This window comes from Phocoena phocoena, chromosome 20 (genome assembly GCF_963924675.1).
Source record: "Phocoena phocoena chromosome 20, mPhoPho1.1, whole genome shotgun sequence".
Classification (NCBI taxonomy): domain Eukaryota; kingdom Metazoa; phylum Chordata; class Mammalia; order Artiodactyla; family Phocoenidae; genus Phocoena; species Phocoena phocoena.
Window position 1 is genome coordinate 30466046 of NC_089238.1, and position 19891 is coordinate 30485936.

The 19891-nt window shown below is 50.0% G+C and overlaps 1 protein-coding gene across 2 annotated transcripts in view; it reads left to right on the top strand.

Moving 5' to 3' along the window:
- The first annotated feature begins 11552 nt into the window (after positions 1–11552).
- The window catches only part of SLC6A2 (solute carrier family 6 member 2), a 41615-nt gene continuing 33276 nt past the window's right edge, over positions 11553–19891 (top strand). Inside the window, exons 1-2 of one of the 2 annotated variants that reach the window (XM_065898457.1) lie at positions 11553–11577; positions 12093–12417. In XM_065898457.1, the coding sequence (XP_065754529.1) occupies positions 12144–12417 (274 nt within the window). In that variant the 5' untranslated portion in view covers positions 11553–11577; positions 12093–12143. Of the gene's footprint in view, positions 11578–12092; positions 12418–19891 lie in introns of those variants that run through there. The other variant, XM_065898458.1, reaches the window with a different exon arrangement.

The window sequence follows — 19891 nt, forward strand, 5'->3', positions numbered from 1 at the left end:
CACACACGCAAGCAGAAATATGCAGTATATTTGCGGGGGTGTCCGAGTGTCTGGACTGACTTCAACTCAACAGCCCCCATCTATGCCTGGGCAGTATGAACTGGCTACCTGGTCTCCTCACAAGGAAAGCAGTGCATTGGAGGGTTAGTATGTGCATTTCTGTGTCCCCTGGAATAAGCAGGGATGACCTATTGATGACCTGTGTTCGACTCTGTCACCCAGAATTCTGCCCAGCCTGGACCCTCCTCCACCAAGACCTCAAAGTCTCGCCAGCCTCCTCATCTCAGCTTCCCGGTCCTTTGTTTCATCCCTTCAGGGTGTGCCCAGACTACCTAGTCTGATAAATGCTCCACAGAGAAGATGTGGCATGTGGGAAGAGCCCTGGACCACATGTCAGGAGTCAGAGTCTGAGCGCTTGTTCTGTGTGACCCTGGGAGTTGGGGGTGAGGCACGGAAGCTGTGAGTGGGGGGTTCTTCTTCGAGTTACCTGGGAGGAAGGGAAAGGAGCGTGATACACCACTAAGGAGGGGGGATGCCATCAGGTGGAGAAGACCTGGGTAGGACAGAGGGAAGGGGAGGAGAGAAGAGAAGTAGAAGAGAAACAGGATGGTGTTGGGGCAGGTCCCAGAGGTGGGGGGACATAAGGGTCTGGAGTGGAGAGGAGGTAAGCCTTGGAGAGGGAAGGACTCCAGCTCTGAGGAGAAAGGGCCAGAGAAGATGGTGGCTGCAAACAGACAATGCTGGGGTTCAGAACTGCATCAGCCACAGACTCCGGGTTCCCAGGCAAAAAGCGAGAGGAGCCCTGCTGAGAATGGGAAGCTTGAGTGGGGAAGGGGGAAGGTGAGAAGGTGAGGAGGATGAAGAAGGTGGGGACCAAAGAGGGAGACCCTGAGCCACCAGGATAGAACAATGGTTAAGAACGTGTGCCCTGGAGCCAGCCTAGTTCTAGGTTCAAATCCCACCCTCTGTCCCATCCTACCCATGTGACCCTGGACAAGGCATTTAACCACTTTCACCATTATTGTTCTTTCTGGAAATTTTTTAAAAATTTTATTGGTTAATACCATTAATTCTTTAATCTGTAAAATGGGGATAATAATAGTGAGTATTATATGAAATAATACTTAGCATGGTACCTAAAACCAATGAATGGAAAGACTGCCAAATATATAGCAAATGTCTTTTGTGTATTTAGTATGTGCCCAACACGAAGCATTTAGCAGTCATGATGCATTTAAGCCTTACGAGTACCCTGTGAGATAACTACTATGATGAGCACCATTGTATAGAACACTGAGGCACGCATCAGCCCAGGCTGACACAACTAGTAAGCAACAGAGCCAGGATTTGAAGCCCCAAGCAGTTAGTATGAAAGTTGAGTGCCACTCTGCCTGCTTGTCACATAAAGGAGGCCAGTGTGTCAGGGGTCTCCCGAGAAACTAGGAGGGGAGGGTGATGGTGTTTACCATAAAGAGGGGCAGGAAATCACTACCCTGAGCCCTGCTCTCTAGTTCCCCTGCCCTTGCCCTAAAACCACTCAGCTTTCATCTTGGGGGTCAAGGGTACAGGCAGAGGAGGAGACGGGCTTAGTACGGGCGTGCCTCAGGCTGGTGTTTTCTGTCTGTGGTGCACAGAGTGTGGCTACTGCTTGTGCTGCCGTCACTAAGTGGCTTATTAGATTCAGGTTCCTGGGCACGAGGGCGGAGCAGGACCAGCCCAGGCTGGGGGCAGATCCCACAGCCCTTGGCTTCCTTGGGCTGAGGCCTCCTGACAATCACCTTGATGAGGGTGCAGTTCCCACCTCCATCCCCTTGCCCATCCCACACACCTGCTCTGGGGGTTCTATGGCTGCTCCTGGTACCTCTACAACTGTCCCTTAGACAGTGAGCAGGAAGCAGCTCTTCTCCTTCCATGCCCTAGAGGGCACCCGTTCACCCCTCCCAGGGAGAAGACAGCTCGGCCAGGAAGTGGTTGCGAGTTTTTTGCTAAGTGTAGCCAGAGCAAATGGAAGAAGCCCCGGTGCTCGGGAAAGACGGCACTCAGGTAGGGCAAAGCCAGTGTGAATCGCTATAGCCACTCTCAAACTGGGACTGTGCTTATGAAACATATCACTAATACTGGAATTATATTTTTTTAAAACAGGAATTAAACATGCCACAGACAGGCTGATGCAGTTCCACCGAATCTAAATTTCTGGGGCCGGCCCAGGAATCTGCACTTTGAACAATCTGCTAGACTAATGTGAACTGGGAAAGTGGCAAAGAGGCAACAGAACTCTAGGAAGAAGCAGATTACTTTCAAGGACATGACTGTAACTGACGTCACAGAGCGTTGATAAATGAGTCCCTTCCTGTAGTGTTACCAAGTCTTTCCCATTGATTGTTTGATTTAATAGCTGTGTTATCCCCATTTTACAGGTGGGAAACCTGAGGCTCAGAAACCAAAGTCACTCAGCAGGTAAATGGTGAGGCAAGTTTTGAACCCACCCAGCTTTTTTTTTTTAAATTCCAAATCCACACTCATAGCTGTTATACCAACCCATATTTGCTACTTCATCCCAGTCTCGGAATTTTTTTTTTTTTTTTTTTTTTTTGGCTGCGTTGGGTCTTAGTTGAGGCACGTGGGGTCTTTCGTTGCAGCGCGCAAGTTCTTCCCTGTCGTGCGCAGGCTTCTCTCTAGTTGTGGTGCACGGGTTTTTCCTCTTCTCTAGTTGTGGCGCACAGGCTCCAAGGTGTGTGGGCTCTGTAGTTGTAGTGCGCGGGTTCCAGAGCGTTTGCAGTATGGCGGGCTCTAGATGAGGCGCGCTAGCTCAGTAGTTGCTGTGTGCGGGTTGCCCCACAGTATGTGGGATCTTAGTTCCCTGACCAGGCATGGAACCCGCATCTCCTGCATTGTAAGGCAGATTCTTTACCACTGGACCACCAGGGAAGTCCCCCAGCCTCGGAATTTGAAGTCAGATAGACCTAACTTAAAATTCTGAAGATGATCCCCGCCTCCCACAGATGTGGAGACATTAAAGTTTTTGAAACAACAGCAAGAAGCAGTAACACATATGCTATACCGGGCACTGTTCTAAATGCTTTGCATGTATTTATTCATTTAATCCTCTCAACAGTTCTATGAGGTAAGTCCTATTTGGCATCACCATCTTATCCATTTTACAGACGAGGAAACTGAGACAAGGAGAACTTGACCAAGATTTCACAGATAGTAAGTGTGGAGACAAGATTAAAATTCATGCAATATGGCTCCTAAGTTCCTGCTTTTACCCATTCTCCCTCTCCAGACTGCAGAAAAAGGTTAACTTGGTAAGTTTCTGAGGAATAGGTATCAGAGGGCCAGAGAGACAAGCGGGGAGGGGGTGGGAAGGTAGCTGTAAGTGTATGTATTATGTATGACTAGTGACACCACTGGGGAATGTTTCCTGATGGAAAAGAAAACAGAGCACAGGGACTAGTGGGCAGTCATGTCAGGGATTCTGAGATGGAGTCCATGCAGGAATCTGCAAGTCCCCTAAACCTCTATTTAAAATGCTGTGTACATTAAAAATGACAAATACACAGAGATAAGGAATACTTATCTTGGATAGGAATACTGAATACTGTAAAAAAAAATGTCAATTCTCCCCAAATTGATCTATAGATTCAATGTAATCACAGTTGAAATTCCAATGGGATTTTTCATGGAACTCAGCAAGCTGATTCTGAAATTTGCAGAGAAGAGTTTGCCAAGACACTTCCAAAGAAAAAGAGGTGGAGAGTCTTGCCCCATCAGATGGAAAAACTTATTATGTGGCAAAGTTGTTTGTTTGTTTTCCCAGCTTTATTGGGGTATAATTCACAAAAAGTTGTATATATTTAAAGTGTACAACGTGATGGTTTGATATACATATACAACATGATATGGTTACCATAATTAAGTTAATTGACACATCCATCACCTCACATAGTTACCTTTTGTGTGTGTGCGATGAAATATGTAAGATCTACTCTCTGCATATTTCAAATATACAATAGAGTGTTGTTAGCTATAGTCACCATGCCATACTTTAGAGCCCTAGAACTTAGTCACCTTATGACTGAAAGTTTGTACCTGGAAAACAATGTTAATTCAGACAAAGTGGTATTGCTTGGACACAGAAAACCGACCAATGGGGCAGAATGAAGAGCCCAGAAACAAACGCAACTGTACAAGGTGACTTGGTTGGTGAGTGAGCATTCTCTGCCAATCAGAGCAGAAAAGATAGAAGTACTTAATGAATGGGCCACGACAGTTTATCAGTGATTCATATGAAAACTAGTGAAGTGGAATCCCTACCTCACATCCTACACAAAATCAACTCCATGTGGATTAATGATATAAATATGAAGGGAAAAAGTATCAAAATTTATAGGTTAGGAAAATATCAGGTAGGGAAGGGTTTCTGAAATAAATACATAATGTATTTTAATGCATTGCTGCATTAAAATACATTAAAATGAATAACCTCTATCAAAATCACCATATAGAGAAAAAAGACTTACACAACCAAGACAAGATGTTTGCAACGTAAGTGACAAGTGACAAAGATTTGGGCCCAGTATATTAAGAACTACTGTGAATCAATAAGAAAAAAACAAGCCAACACAAAATTGTACAGACAACATGTCATCATGTCACAGAAAAAAAGAAACATAAATGACCCACACGTATGTGAAAAGATGGTCCAGGTCATTGGAAGTCAGAGAAATGCATGTTAAAATCACATCTTTTTTTTTGTTTTTTGGCTGCGCCGTGCGGCTTGCAGTATCTTCGTTCCCTGACCAGGGATTGAACCTGGGCCACTGCAGTGAAAGTGCCAAGTCTTAACCACTGGTCCACCAGGGAATTCCCAAAATCACATCTTAAAGATTGGTAAAAAATAAAAGCCAGATAATGCCAAGGGTTGGCGAGGATGTAAAGAAATTGGAAGTGAAGAAATAACAGTGTTAGAGTTTCAGCTGGTACCACTTTAGAAAATAGTTTGACATTATTTGATAAAGCTGAACAAACACATACTCTGCACACCAGCACTTCACTAAGTATAGAGCCTAGAGAAACTTGCACATGGGCATAGGAGCTGTCTGTACAAAAGTTTCTAGGCAGCATTGTCCAAAATATTTAAAAAACTAGAAACAATCCAAATGTCCTTCAATAGCTGAATGAATAAACAAATTGTTATAATTCAGACAGTAGAATGAATACATACAACAGTGAAAATGAGTGAACTACAGCTAACTCCATCATCATGGATGAATCTCAAAAATATTGTATTCAAGCCAAAGGAGTCACAGAACAGTATCTGTAGTATGATTCCTTTTAGATAAAGTTCAAAGAAGGATAAAACTAAACAATATATTGTTAGGAATAGATTCATAGGTGACAATACTGTAAAGAAAAACAAAGAAATTGATGAGTTGCTAAATACAGGAAAGTGGTTACCTTGGAGTGGGGCACACAGGGGCTCATAGGGTATCGGAAATGGTCTATTTCTTAATCCAACAGGGTGGGTTCTTGTATGTTCATATTATTGATACTTAAACTATAAATTGTTCATATATTTTTATACACTTTTTCTTATGTATGAGAAATTTCACACTAAATTTTAAAATACCATGTGTGCATGCATATTTCTGGGAGAGTCCACATTCATCGGGTTATCTAAGGAGTGTCTGGTCTTCTAACAGAGTACACCTGGGCATGAAGGTTTCTGTGGTCCCATCCTGCTCTGATATTCATCCCCATGATGGACAGAGGCCTTGTGTCAGCCTGATTACGGCTCATCCTGGTCAGCTGACCTCAACCCCCCTCTGCCTTGGAACAGGACATAAACCAGGTGTGAGTCCTCTGTCCCCATAACTCACGTGACCACCTCAGGCCAAAGGATGTATGTGGTGGCTCATGCAGAAGAGGGAGGTCCTCCTTTCCTCCCAGGAGACTGAGTTCCTTTGCCTCGAACATCTCCTTTCCTTTCTCCTTCTGCAGTTCCAGTCCTGACATAACTTCTGTCTGTCTTTCTTCTTCCTACTGTCCCTCCGCATCTTGCTGATGGACTTGGCCCTCGCCAAAAAGCCCGAAAGCAGCAGAGCAGGAGTCAGAACCCAGGGTGCTGACTCCCAGCCTTGTGCTTTTTCTGCCACCCCACCAGCTAGTGCCTCTGTCCATCCCATAGAGGGTCACGAGGCTTGGCCAGGCTTGTGTTGGCAAATCCACAAAAGGATGGTTTACTCATTCATCCATCTCACCCGTGGAAGGGCTTCAAATTCTATTCTGAATGAGATGGGAGCCATTGGATAGAGGGAGGAATAGGATCTGAACTCGCTTCCAAAAGGTCTTCCTGGTGGCTGTGTAGAGCTTAAACTTCAGGGGGCAAAGGGAGAAGTGAGGAAGGCCATTCAGAGGCTGCCACAGTAATCCAGGTGAGGGATGACATAGCCTGGAACAGGGTGGCGACCTTGGAGGTGTGGAGGTGGGATCTGATTCGGAGCCAACAGAGTTTGCAGTAGGACTGGTTGTGGGAACGTGAGAAAGAGGACTCCAAGGTTTTTGGCCTCTGAGGATCTACAAGGAAAAATATGCCATCACCTGGAATGAGGGAGGTGAGGAGGAACAGGTGTGCATGCAGGTCAGCAAGGGGTCACCAAGAATTCTATCTTGGACACGGGAGTTCCAGGTGCCGTTTATTACCTGTGTGGAGATGTCGGTCTGTATTTAGATCCAGTCAGGGGATGTAAATGGTTGTATCCATCGTCAATGATGGATAGACGCTCTTTAATGCCTGTGCCCGGATGTGGTCCCAGGTGGGGTAGGAGCTCCATAGAGAAGAGTCCTTAGACTCTTCTAACCCAGATGAGTCCCATCGGGGTAGGTTGGAAGCCTCAGGGACACCTGGGGGACTTTAGTGGGAGGTGTCCTGAAGGAGACTGATTTCAGCTCCTAGGGGTCTTTTACTGAGGACACTTTTTTGCTATTTGTAAATGCAGTTTAACCTATACCCATGACCAATGACGCAGGGCAGGTCAGTGGCAGGGACATCGGTCTAATGCCCCTGATCAAAAGATGAAAAAAAAAGAAACAGAAAGAAAGAGAGAGAGAGAGAGAGAGAGAGAGAGAGAGAGAAAGAAGATGGGAAGGAAGGAGCGAAGGAGGAAAGAAGGAAGGGAGGAAATGTACAGGCGAACCTCTCCTCCTCTCTGGCCTTATTTTCCTCATCAGTGCAATAGAGGTGCAGGTTCTGATAGTATCCTCAGGACACTTCCAGGACTGAGCCACTTGGATTCCAAATAACCTCCAGACCAGCCTTTGTGTGTCAGGGTCTTGGTGTCTGCAGGGAGATGGCCAGAGCTGGGCTGACAGCACCAGCCATCACCTTGTGCCCATGGCCTGTGTCACCAAGTGCCGTGGTAAGTGGAAGTGACGCCTCCCCAGGGATCCCGTTAGCTCTGATAATGCTCCAGTCGCCTGCCCACCCACTTGCCCTCAGGCCACCTGGAGGGGCAGGAGGCAGGGCACAGAGAGAAGCCACATGGCCCCATGGCTCTTGGAACTGAGGGCAGGGAGTCTGGGCCAGAGATGGAGAGAGATGTCTTCCCCTTCAGCACAGCCGCGGGCTGGTATCCTCACTGCTGTCCTCCAGAAGTCTCTGAAACCACAAAGTGGAACCCTCAGGACTTGCTGGTGGCCCCTCCAGTGATGTGCATGTATGGGAGGGTGTCTCCCTCCATCTCAGTAGTGAACACTTCCACTGCCTCACCAACACCACTCATCATCCACTATTCCTGCCAATGCAGACCTGACCCACAAGCTTCCTACTGCCCGTACCTGGGACTCTGATGGGAGACTTTTTCTGGCAACAGGAGCTCGCTCAGCCCACACACAGACAGGCTGGGAATGCCGGGAAGTTAGCGCCCTTCCAGGGAAGGCTGAAGGGAGCAGCCTTCATGGATAAATACTCCAGCTTCCTCGCCCAGGGATGGGACAACTCCGAGGCATGGTCAATGCTGTCTCCCAGAAGTTCCCAGCAGGACTGACTAACAGCTGCCCACAGCCATAACTGCTTTTTTTTTTAACATATTTATTGGAGTATAATTACTCTACAAATGGTGTGTTAGTTTCTGCTTTATAACCAGGTGAATCAGCCATACATATACATATATCCCCATATCTCCTCCCTCTGGCGTCTCCCTCCCACCCTCCTTATCCCATCCCTCTAGGTGGTCACAAAGCACCGAGCTGATCTCCCTGTGCTATGTGGCTGCTTCCCACTAGCTATCGATTTTATATTTGGTAGTAACTGCTTTTTAACGTCCCCTCTGTTGGGTTCCTTCCCTTTCTTACCTCCCCCCTCCTCTATCAGTGCTTCCAGTATCCCCTCCTAAATAAACTTCTTGAATTCGATTCTTTGTTTCAGGTTCTGTTTCTGGAAGAACCAACAGAAAAAACCCCAACCAAAGACACCAAACCCAGCCAACAATTGAGATCTCTCCTAGTTCTGTTGTGTACACATTTCTGGAGTGCAAGCTATGTAACAGGATATATCAGGTACTGTCCTTTTCCCTAGTAGGGAAGTCACACAGATAAAGTACTAGGCAAAAATACAAAGCAATATAAAGGGGGAGTTTACTCTATTGTGGGAGGCGGTTATCAGGGAAGGCTTTACAGTGGAGGTGACGTCTGAGATTTTAAAGGATGAATAGGAGTTCTCCAGGTAGACAAGAGGAAGATGGACAGCCTACTTAAAAATCCACAAGTGTAAAAAGGCACAAGGTGTCCAAGGAACTATTAATAGTTGAGTATCTCTCATGTTGCTGGAGAATAAAGCACAATTTGGAGATGGTAAAGGAATTTTAAGAAGAATGAGGAGAGAGTTGGAATAGCAAGAGATACGGTTAAATAGGCAGGCAGAATCTTGTCTGTACAGCTGAAGGTGTCTTGATATTATCTTGGAAAGATTGGAAGATTTTAAGAAATTATCTTTTTTCTGATTGCATAAGTATCAAATGCTCATTGTAGAAAAGTTGTCAGATAAAGAGAAGTATAAAGAAGAAAATAAAATTACCTCAAATTCAGGGTTAATTAAATCACGTTGATGTGTTGTTGTCTCTCAGAGGAGTTTTATGCAGAAGAGTGAGGTGATCAGATGAGTTTTAGAAAAGGCTCTGGCAGCTGGTGAATATCATGTGGCTGGAAAGATACCGGACACGGGGTAACCAGGGAGGAGGCTGCTGCAGTGGAAGGCGATGGGTGGGGACCCTCTGTGGGGATGCTGCAGCAGTGGGAATGAGGCTTCGTAGCAGACTTAAAGGTGGGATTCTCAGGACCAGTTGGATGGGACATGGGGTAGAAGAGAGGAGGGGAAGATGACTCCCAGAGAGATTATGCGTGTCTCCATCCATAAGCTGGTGGAGGAGACACAGGCTGGGAGCCAGGAGACCTGGGTTCTCATTTCAACTCTGTCACTTCCAACCTGTGAGACTTCACAGCCACAGTTTCCTGACCCCCCAGATTGGAAAGATGATTCCATTCCTGCTTTCCTCACAGGCTTATCAAAATTGTCCACGGGTCAGAGGAGATGAACGTCCTTGATGGGTGTGGTTCCAGGCTTTCCTCCTGAAACCTCCTCCTTTCTCTGACCAGCAGCCTCCAGAAGGCCAAGGCTGACCCACCACCCCACTATTTTTCCCTTTCTCTTCTCTCTGCATCCTTCACAGAGGACATCTGTCATGCTGGTCACCCTGATGAAAATGCTCTAAACATCCTCATGCACCACTATTAATTCATTCAGATATTAGGAATATGGTAGTGTATAGGACAGCCAAGATCCCTGCCCTCACGGAGCTCATAAGCCACCAAGAGGAGACATTTAATAGATAAGCAAATTTTAAAATTTGGATAGTGATGTAATGAAAGGAATAAAACAGGATGATAGGGTGATGTGATAGAGAGTGGGCATACACTTTAAATTTGAGTGGTCAGGAAGGGACCACTGAACTGAGACCTGAACAACTCAGGCAGAGGAAACAGCAAGTGTAAAGGTCCTGAGGTGGGTTTGAGCTTGGAATGTTTAAACGAAAGAAAGGTCGGTGTGCCTGGGCTTATTCAAACTCCTACCTATCCTGCTTAAGAGTTGTCACCTCTGTGAGGCCTTCTTGGATCACCACCCCACCCCTTACTCGCTAATTCAGCTGCGCCCAATTTCCACACCCTTGTGGCCACAACTAATTCTGACCACGCTGATTTGCGATCAACCCTTTACACACTGGACTGAGAGCTCCTTAAAGCCAGGGACTATCTCCATAGCTCCACCAGCCAGCACGCTTCAGGCATAGAGCAGGTGATCAGCATCTACTGATGAATGAATAAATTAACCAACAGGTAAACGAATGAATGAATATCAGGTCCAAATGGCTCACTCCTTTACTTGTTTAAACGCGCCTTCTCAAGTTCCCTGGTCACACTGCAACGGCACCCTCCCGCCACACAGCACTCCCTATCCTCTCATAGTACAGATCACCTTCTGATATACTATATAATAATGTGTTTACTTGTTATGTTTCTTGTTTTCCCCTGACTCCCCATGACAGATTGTAAACACCATCATGTCAGGGATTTTTTTTTTTTTAAGGGATTTTTGACTGAGTTGTCCACTAATGTGTCTCAAGAGCCTAGAACAGTGCCTGGCACATAAAAGGCATATGTAGGAACACGTGAGCAAAGGGGTGCAAGAATGGGTGAATAAATGAATGAATAGCGACTCTAAGCCTCATACAACAGGGGTCACAACCTCAAATCCCTTGCTAGCCTGCCCGTAACAAACAGACGAAGGAGTAAGTGCCCAGTTGTGACCTTTCAATTCGAGCCAGCTAAACAAAACCCACCCAATGGCCTGCAGGCCTTCAGCGTGCCTTCCTAGGCACTGAACAGAACATTCCCATTTTGTTGTGGGAGAAACTCTGGCCAGGTGGTTTAAGTGGCCTGCGGCGGATGACAGAGCTGGTACTGAACCGTCGTTGATCTCCCCAGTCTTTTCCCGGTCCCCGCGACTCAGATACTATTTCTGAGAGTCTCGCTCTCTTCCCGTAGTCAGAGGTCAGAGCCTGGTGCCCCCAGGAGCTGAGTCTGGTGTCCCAGTGCGTGCTGCAACGGGAATGGGCGCCCGGGTCCCGTGAGTCGCCGGGAGCGGGACTCCCGCCGTCCCCTGAGCCCGCGCCGCGCTCCCGCCCCTGCCCATCCCCGGCCGCGCTGTCAGTCTCCATTAGCGCTAACAGGCTCCAGACAGAGCGGGCCCGGCGCTGGGTTAATGCAATCGCCGCGTTACCTGGGGCGCAGGCTACATTACCAGCCCGGCCCCCGCCCGGCTCGGTCAGAACCAGCCAGCCTGCGCCCCGCCGGCCGCCCCGCGCTTTCAGCGCTCCTCAGGCCGCGCCCGAGCGCCACGCGGCGGAGCCCAGCCCCAGCCCGCGCCCCACAGCCAGGCGAGGCGAGGCGAGGCGAGGCGAGGCGGGTCCGGAGCAGGCAAGCAGGGCGCACGGCAGCCGGGATCCCGTCGCCGCCGAACACGTGAGTGCGCCCTGCGCGCGGAACCGAGCTAGGTGTGCTGGGGAGGCCCAGGTTGGGATGCGCAGAGGTAGGGTGCCAGCGAGTTTGAAGTACAGAAGTAATAAGTGTCCGGGGAGACCCCTGGGGCTCTCGGACGTGGCTCAGACCCGAGCTGAGGGTAGGGGGCAGCCAGCTGCACCCGGCCGGGTCACCGCCCTGGGAAACCTCTGCCTGGACGTGTCCAAACTCCGCCGTTTGGGGACAAGAGAGAGCGGGTGAATGAGGGAAGAGCTGCGGGGTGCCTAGCAGGATCCCTAGGGCGGCAGGGGTGGTCTCCACCTCGAAGTGCCGTCCCAGCCGGGCGCCCCACTACCTCTGCTTCCAAATTTTTCCAACAGACGCGCGCCCTTTTCTAGGAACCTTGCGTCCGCTCAGCGCGCGCCGACCACAGTATCCCGGCGCTCCCGGGAGGCCTCGGGAGGCGCAGGCAGGGTGGAAGGGCCCAGTGACCGCATCTTTTCCTTTGATTCCAGCAGAGCCTTGGCGTGCTCCCAGTATCGCCGACTCCCCTCTCGCCAGCCGCACCCATGCTTCTGGCGCGGATGAACCCACAGGTGCAGCCTGAGAACAGCGGGGCGGGCCCGGGGTCGGAGCAGCCCCAGCGGAAGCGCAAAGCTGCAGAACTCTTGGTGGTGAAAGAGCGCAACGGCGTCCAGTGCCTCCTGGCATCCCGCGACGGCGACGAGCAGCCCCGGGAGACCTGGGGCAAGAAAATCGACTTTCTGCTGTCGGTGGTCGGCTTCGCCGTAGACCTGGCCAACGTGTGGCGCTTCCCCTATCTCTGCTACAAGAACGGTGGAGGTGAGCCCCCTGAGGGGTTGGGGGTTTGTACTTGGGAGGCTACCTGAAGTCCACAGCGGTGGCCGGGAGAGGAGCTGGGATACACACAGAGAAGAGGAGGCAGAAGGGCAAGTCTGGGACGCAGGAAGGGACTGGATAGGGCTCACGGAAAAAGGAATCCCCTGTGGAACAGGGAAATCGAGGCATGACTTTGGACGGTGATAGGCGCATGCGTGGAAGGACCAGGTTGCGTGAGGAACTCTGACTTTTTGATGGTCCGCAGGAAGGGAGGTGGAGAGCTCTTGACTGGGCGCCAAAAGTGCCCACGGTGACCCCAACTCCAGCGCTCCAGGTTTGATAAAGGACTTGGGTACCCTGAAGGCACTTGGGAGGCCCTGCTCCCTTGGGGACAGAAACCCTGGAACAGAGACACATAAAGAGAAGCTAGTGGCAGAGAGAACTCCACTCTCGGGTTGGTGGTCCTTTGGCTGGAGGGACCAGAGCACACAGCCTAGGCGGGATTGCATCAGTGGGTACCAAGAACTGGCCTGGTCCTTGAGACAGGAGGCCTGGGTGATTGGGATGAAGCCTCTACCTCCTGGGGTCCTGGCCATGTTGCAGGGTGGAGTGGGAGGAAGGCCTGGAGGAGACCCCAGTCCAGCAACCAGGCTCTCTCCCCCTCCCCCTGCTGGGTGACCGATTACTGTCTGCCCTGGGATGAGAGCCTTGAAATCAACTATCGCCTACTCAGGGGGCAGAGTCCTGGGGGAAGCAGCCCAGGGGGCAGGATACTGGAGCCTAAAGCCCTAACTCCTTCCTGAGAGCTTTTGCCCAAACCACCCCAGACCTGCCCCCTTTGCTGGGATGGGCTCAGGAGTACCCTGTAGAGAGCCTGGGAAAATGACCCAGAGGAAGAAGTCGGCAAAGGGGTGGCCACCAGCAACCGAAACACTTTTCTATCCACTGGGCCATCTGCCTGGCAGGGGCTCTGGCTCAGGACTCCAGGGGGTCAGAGGGAGGTAGGGTGAGGGTTTGGAGCTGGAGGGAAAGCTCATGACTTTGTTCCATAGGGTCTGGGCCCCTGCTGATTGCTTCAGTGTGTACTCTGGACACTTGCTTTGGGTGAGGAATGGAAAAACAGATGATCCAGAGGTGAAACTTTTCCTCGTTTGACTGCTGTAGCTTCTCAAGAGTTTCTGGTCAGGTTTAAGCATTCTGGCCCTTTGGACTCAAGGAGGGAGGAAATGCAGGTTCTCTGTATTTTTAGCAGACAGGGAGATGAGGAATAAAAGACAGACTAAGAAAACCTAGGACACTCTGTCTAGCATGTCCTGCATGACTGTCCGAGGCTGCGTGTCCCTAGACAGCAGAAGGTTCTGTCATTAATCAGCAATACTGATTGGGTTCCTCTTGGCATGAGCTACAATGCTAGGCTCTGCAGGGGTCACCTAGATGTATTAACCACCACTTCTGCCTGCCAGGAGCTCTAGTCATCTAAGGGCTTCATTGTCATGCACTACACATCATTTCCATTGTTATAAGTATCTGTTGAAACTAAAAGCACCCCAGATGGCCAATTGAACACATCAGCTAGATGGATATTCTGGGGCTTTCACTGACACTGTCCGCTCACTTGGCCACCACCACCAACTGACAGTGCCTGCTGTATGCAAGGTAGTCTGTACCAGGCGCCCAGGGCACCAAACACAGCACATCTGTCACACGTTCCAATTTTTAGGTGAAGTTGGCCAGAAGCTCCCTCTCCTAGGCTTGCTAGCCCTGCACATCACCCATCCTGAGTTGTTGAGTCATTTGTCTCTTTGTGAGTCTGTCTTCCAAACAGACGGGGGCACAATGAGAGCAGAGACTGTGGCTTTTTCATGCCTGTATTTCTAATGCCCAAGATAAGGGCTAGATCCTGGCAATGTGGTAGAAGGTGCCCGACAAACTTCTGTTGGATGAAAAAAATGAATGAAATGGTTCAAGCCCTCAGAGACCTAATGCCTACCCAGGAACAGCAGAACCCCCAACTCCACCGGCAGGAGCTAACAAAGTGAGGCAGCCTGTGCTGGTGGGAGGCGGGGTTGGCACCTAGAGATCAGAAGCCCTGGCTGTGGAGTCCTGGGTTCCAGCTTCTAGCTGTGTGACATTGGGCACCTCTCCAAGCCTCTGTTTCCTCATCTGTCAAATGGAAACAATGGTGTTCAACTCAGAGGGTTGTTGTGAGGACTCAATGTGATAATGCTGTGGAGGGCCTGGCGTGAAGTACGGCCTTAGTAAAGATAGCTGCCACCTCTTATTCACATCCTCGCGATGATGCGTGAGATGGATGGGAGAGGTGTCATGTGCTCTAAAGGCCTGAGGAGAGGCTGCTTAGGAAAGACTCAGAGGAAGTGAGCTGTGTGGTTGGAACTCAGCTCCTTGGGACGGATGGAGCGCGTACAAGCCTGGGGAAGGGAGCAGGTGTACTAGGTGTTCAAGAATGCAGGAGGGATCGTCTCTGAGATTAGGAGTGCAGACTGGCAGAAGGGCGAGCTGGGAGAGATAAGGGTGAAGAGGCAAGTTGGGGCCAGGCTATGGAGACCGTGGCTGGCAGGCTACGGGGTGGGGAAGTTATACGAGTGAATTTCCATTTCTGGCTAGGATGTCTACGGCTGGCACAATGGAGCGGTGCAGTCCCACATCTCAGGGTCTGAGGCAGCTCCTGTTCTTACTCTGCACCCCTCCAGGGGATGCTTGGCTGGCTCCTTCTGGGCTTTGTCTCTGCTGAGACCTCCTGGCTGCTCCTTGTGGATCAATTCCCATCCAGCAATTATAAAGTCAGCCCTAGAGATGGGCAAGCAGGTTGGCAGGTGGATATCCTGTAATTCTAGAAGCAGCCCAAAGACCCAAGTTCAAATCCCATCTCTGTCACTCTCTCTGAGCTCAAGTTCCCTGCTACAGCTGGAGGTGAGCTTGGATGACCCCCAAGATCCGTCCCTCTCCAATGCCTGGCTCAGCACTGCACCCAAGCCAGGACTCACGCACCCTATTATTTAACAGGCTGTGTTCTCTTCTGGTGCCAGTATTAACACGGTAACCTCCAAGTCCAGCTGTTCATGCTGGCCCAGACTGGAGGATGTTTTGAAATGATAAAGGTGCCAATAGTTTAGGCCCCTGGCTAATATATATATATTTTTTGGCTAATATTTTTTGAATGAATTACTGAGAAAGATCAACCTGTCCGAACATCTTCCCATAAGCCAGCTGCTGGGATGCATGAGGGCAAGTGGCTTCCTTCTAGCCGGGAAAGCCACTCTTGGAAATTCCAAGGCTTTGTTCAGAACCATCTCAAAGAGGGAGGCGGTGTCAGTGGGGCTCTTTCCAAGGTCCTCCGCTCCTGTGATCTTGGCCAGGCCTGTGTTGGTCCCCAGGGAGGAGTGGACAGATCCATCGAGTCCCCGTGTCTGTCTCCTTGCCATGGAAGAGGCCACTCTGAATTATCCTTTGTAAATGAACGCTTCTGTTTGAGATGTGTCCGGCTGACATCTCTGAGCTGTCAGAGAGATGTCCTTTAAGTTCAGACAGACCTGAGTTTGAATCTGAGCCTGACACTTCCCAGAAGTGTGGCCTCGGACAAGGCACTCGTCCTTTTTGGATCTCAGTTTCCTTGTGCAGAAAAGGAAGGTGACTGCCTCTCCCCACAGGGTGATATGACATTAGATATAATATAAGCAAAGTACTTACAACAGTGTCTGACACGTAGTAGGGGCTCAATAAATGAAGTTGTTGCTGTTATTTTTATTGTTCAATGATTTTTAACTGCTAGACCCAGGCTAGATACAGGAGTAGGGCAGGGTCCTGATTTTGGAGCAGATTTGATTCTAAGAGGAAGTTAGAAGGGATATAAGGCTGGAAAGTGGTCACACTTGGGCCTGGGGTTTCTAACAGCCTAACCTTATCCCACTTTTTTCCCTACCTGGAAAATGGGGATTAACACGGGTCCCGTGAGATATGTAGTTCTGGGTCCCAAATGGGGTTCCCTTCCTTCCTCAAGTGAGCTCAGGGCCTCTGGTACCCACAGACCTTTGGGAATCCTCTTGGCCAAAATATCTGGGGTTCTTGAGGTCAAGTAAGAGGCGGTGACGGGTACAAAAGGCAGGAGTTTGCAAACTCATCGCCCTCGCATTGGGCCTGGCTGCAGGGGGCCATCTACACCCTGAGCTTGCCAAGCCTGAGGCTGATTTTTCAGCTCAGATGTACATGAGCCAGCCAGCTGGTATGGCCCTCCGGCTAACAAGTTTGCAGGAATGAGGCATTCTTCAGGGGCTGGAGCTGAGACTGATCTGGCACTACCAGCATGATTTGGCCCATTGCTCTGAGCTGGCCAAAAAGATCTAGAAGGACTGTTTTCAACAAGGTGGGATTTCATAGGGATAAATGTTACATCCTGCCCTGTGGTCCCAAACCCAACTGCCTAAGTAAGGATTAGGCCACAGCACAAGTGGAGAAAGGCCCCGGGGCTTTCATTAGCTGCATCCTCTGTGTGAGTCACTGCCGGGATCCATTTATTTAACAAAAAAACCCCACTTACTAAATGCCTGTCATATGCCAGGAATATAGAGATGAGTAAAAGGCAATCCCTGCCTTTAGGGAGTTCATAGTCTATTACAGGTATTCTACAAGTTAACGTCATTTTCAATTCTGTTATTGGAGGTGCTATATCCCAAATCAGGGAGGTGAGGTTCCACTCTGTTCTTTGTGAGTTATATTTCCTTCTCTAATATAGTTCTGACCGTTCCAAACACCCTGTAATTTGTTCCTCTTAAAGAGACCAGGATGGAAGAGATGGGAAACCAGAATCTTCGAGGAGCTTCATTAGTAAGAATCAAGTCAGATCCTGAAAAGTTGACATGGAGGGAGAATTGTCACAGGAGGAGGGGTAGCCTCAACTCCAATTTCCCTGAATTTCACCCCCACTGACCTCCTTAGAGGGGCGGGGTTTAATCTACCAGAGGAGCAAGCATGTTTCCTCATTGGAACTGTCCTTCTCTCAGAACTAGGGTCCAGAGATCAGCTGGAAGAACCCAAAGTGAAGATGAGGGAGCAACCCCTTGTGGGACCAGAAAAGGCGGTCCTCGTCACTTGGTAGATCATTCTGTAGAATCCCCTCTTTGAGTAGCAGAGGCTTATGTAGAGGCGTGTATAAATGCTGCTGGCTAGTCTCGGTAGAGTGCAGGGGATGGAGTGAAGAGGTGCAAGACTCCACTTGGGCTGAGGTCCCGGGAACTCTGAGGCCAGTGGGCAGAGCCCCACAGTGGTTGCTGAGGGTCCTAAGGAGAAGGTCAGTCTTGGGGCAGAGGAGACACAAGTTGATACCACATGGCTCAGCTACCCTACCTGTGGCAGAGAGTCCGTGTTGACAAACTTGAATGACCTGGGCGTGATTTGTTATAGGAACAGGCATGGTTCCTTACAGAAATGGCCACTGGCAAAGACTCAGAGGGGGACCCTACACCTGGCACCCAAAGGGCACAAAGGATTGCTTTGGAGAAGTCTGATTTGTTTTGTTCTGGAGGACAGAACGAAAACAGTAAGTGGAGGCTGCAGCGAGAGGGATTTAGGAGAAGGGAGGAAGCAGAGCTGGCCAGACAGAGAGGTTGGGCTGCCAGGGTCAGCAAAGCCTCAGCTGACCATGGTGTCCTCTGAAGCTGGGATGGCCCTTCAGACTGGTCCTGAGTTGGGGTGAGGGGGCCAGGACTGTATGCCCCAGGGTCCATCGGTCATTGGATGCCAGCTGCCCTGGGAAGGGAATGTGGCCTTGGGTGAGGCAGCTGGCTTCAGCCGAGGCAATTCCCAAAGGGCTGCAGCTGAGGGCTGAGCAGTCCCAGCTGCAGGGGAACAGGTCCTTCATTCTTGAAGGAGCATCTGGGCAGTACCGCCAGAGCCCTTTTTGCTCATGGGGCTGGCTGTGGCCTCAGGGAATCCTTGGATCTACTCCTCGTGGTCAGCAATCTTGTTTGGACACGAGGAGGAGTAGCCAGCCTCGCTTGGGATGGGGGCATGAGTTGCCCAAGCAACTTGCCTCAAAATCCTTCTGTGCTGGGAGCTTCTGTGCTGTGCTCTGCAGAGGACCCGGCCACCGTCAACCTCACGGGCGATCCCTAGCTTGTGGTTTCCAGTGTACAAAGGCGCATCTCAGCTGCTCTTACGTGTGATGGCAGGACATGCTTCCCATTTACAGAGCACCTCAGTGCCAGGGACTTCACCTCCATTATCTCTAATGATCACAGCAAACCAGTGATGCAGGTATTATCCCCCCTTACAAAGGGGGAACCAAAGCTCAGAGAAGTCACATTGGCTCAAGGTCACAAAGCCATAAATAGCATGGTTGGGGGCCAGGATTGCCTCAGATCGAGGCAAGGGGGTAAGAGGAAAACTCCGTTTTTGTACACATTCTACAGTCTTTTGACACCAAATATGTGGGGTTTTTCTTAACACCAACCCATCCTCCAACTTTGGGGTGGGTGTCCTACCATTCAATTCTGACACCACCTGGAGTTAGTGCAGACCCCACAGGTTAGGGCTCAGTCTCACAAGAATTCTCTCACTTCACAGGCCAGTCACAAGGGTCAAGATGTCACCTGTGCTCCTGACCAACCGGCTATAATCAGGGGTTCCCATGACCCCCTCTGCAGGTTGGATAATTTGCTATAACAGCTCACAGAACTCAGAGAAACATTTGCCAGTTTGTTATAAAGGCTATTATGAAGGGTACAGGTAAACAGCCAGGTGAAGAAGTACACAGGGGGTGAGGTATGGAAGGGTCCTGGGTGCAGGAGCATCTGAGCCCGTGGAGATGGGGTGCACCACCCTCCCAGTATGTGCACGTGCTCACCAGTGCATCAGTCCGGAAGCTTTCCAAACCCCCTACGTTTGGGATATTTATGAAGCCTCCTCACAAGGGCATGATCGATATTCACTCAATCTCTAGCCCCTCTTCCTTCCCTGGAGGGTGGGCGTGGGGCTGAAAGTCCTAAGCCCCTAATCATGTCTTGATCTTTCTGGGGACCAGCCCCCATCTAGAAGCCCACCAAGAGTGGCTTCATTAGAACAAAAGACACTCCCATCACCCAGAAAATTCCCAGGGATTTAGGAGCTCTGCGTAAGATGCTCCTGTCACCCCCATCACTCAGGAAGTTACAAGGGTTTTAGGAGTTCTGTGTCAGGAGTCCAGAGCAGAGACAGGGGGTCTGCCCTGGGCCCTGTGCCCTGATCTGCCCTCCTCTCTGCCTCCCCCACGCCAGGGCTGAGAGGGCCTGCCCACTCAGAGCACTGATTCTAACCCCCATCAAACTCCAGGTACCTGGACTCCGGAATTCCCTGCCCAAACACTCCAACATCCACCCACCCCAGTCTACAAGGTCCTCTTACCTGGACCCTGCTTCCCCAGCCTGGACTGTGTTATAGGCCTGCACAGCCCCAGGCCCAAGGGGAAGCCAGAGGCCCCCTGTCT